Source organism: Diaphorina citri, unplaced genomic scaffold, assembly GCF_000475195.1.
Source record: "Diaphorina citri unplaced genomic scaffold, Diaci psyllid genome assembly version 1.1 scaffold42531, whole genome shotgun sequence".
NCBI classification, from domain to species: domain Eukaryota; kingdom Metazoa; phylum Arthropoda; class Insecta; order Hemiptera; family Psyllidae; genus Diaphorina; species Diaphorina citri.
In genome coordinates, this window is record NW_007419853.1 from 1 (window position 1) to 541 (window position 541).

The window sequence follows — 541 nt, forward strand, 5'->3', positions numbered from 1 at the left end:
CTTTACTTCGACTGGCAAGTCGTGTGAGGCCGCCAGTGACTTTCTGTATTTTAGATTGGATCTGTGTATGTAATTCCAGGGGCATGCGGTAGTTTGACTTCTTCTCTGCGTCTATGTAGTTGATCCACAGTTTGGTAGCTGCCTCATGGATTTGATCATGTACAAGGTTCAAGTCAGGGGATTTACCATTGTTTGGTTGTGGGAGGGGTGACTTGAATACTTCTTCAATGGCAGGTTTCTTGCATGTGTATAGTTCGTCCCAAACCCGCTTGGCAGCGACTGCTAGTAGGTTCTGTCCTTGTTGTGTTGTACACTCTGAATTGCTATCTGTTGGTACATGCCATGTCGTCTTTCCGTTGGTATCTAATGTTATCTTCATATCAAGTGCGAGTTGTGTTAGACAGTACGTCAGACACCCGAAGAAGTCCAGCTCATGATTGCCAGCACCAAACACAAGACTCCTATGAGTTGTTAGCCTCTGTAGTGTTTCCAACACAGGCATCTGTTCTGCTATGGACTCTGTGTTACGTGATAGTAGGAA

General features: G+C 45.3%; 1 protein-coding gene across 1 annotated transcript; it reads right to left on the reverse strand.

Annotated features, from left to right (window-relative positions):
- Window positions 1-6: 6 nt before the first annotated feature.
- LOC108254316 (WD repeat and FYVE domain-containing protein 3-like) lies at window positions 7-535 on the reverse strand (the record flags this gene model as incomplete). Its single annotated transcript, XM_017449323.1, has 1 exon — window positions 7-535. A coding segment is annotated over one exon (529 nt), but the record flags the coding sequence as incomplete, so codon positions are not given.
- Window positions 536-541: the final 6 nt, after the last annotated feature.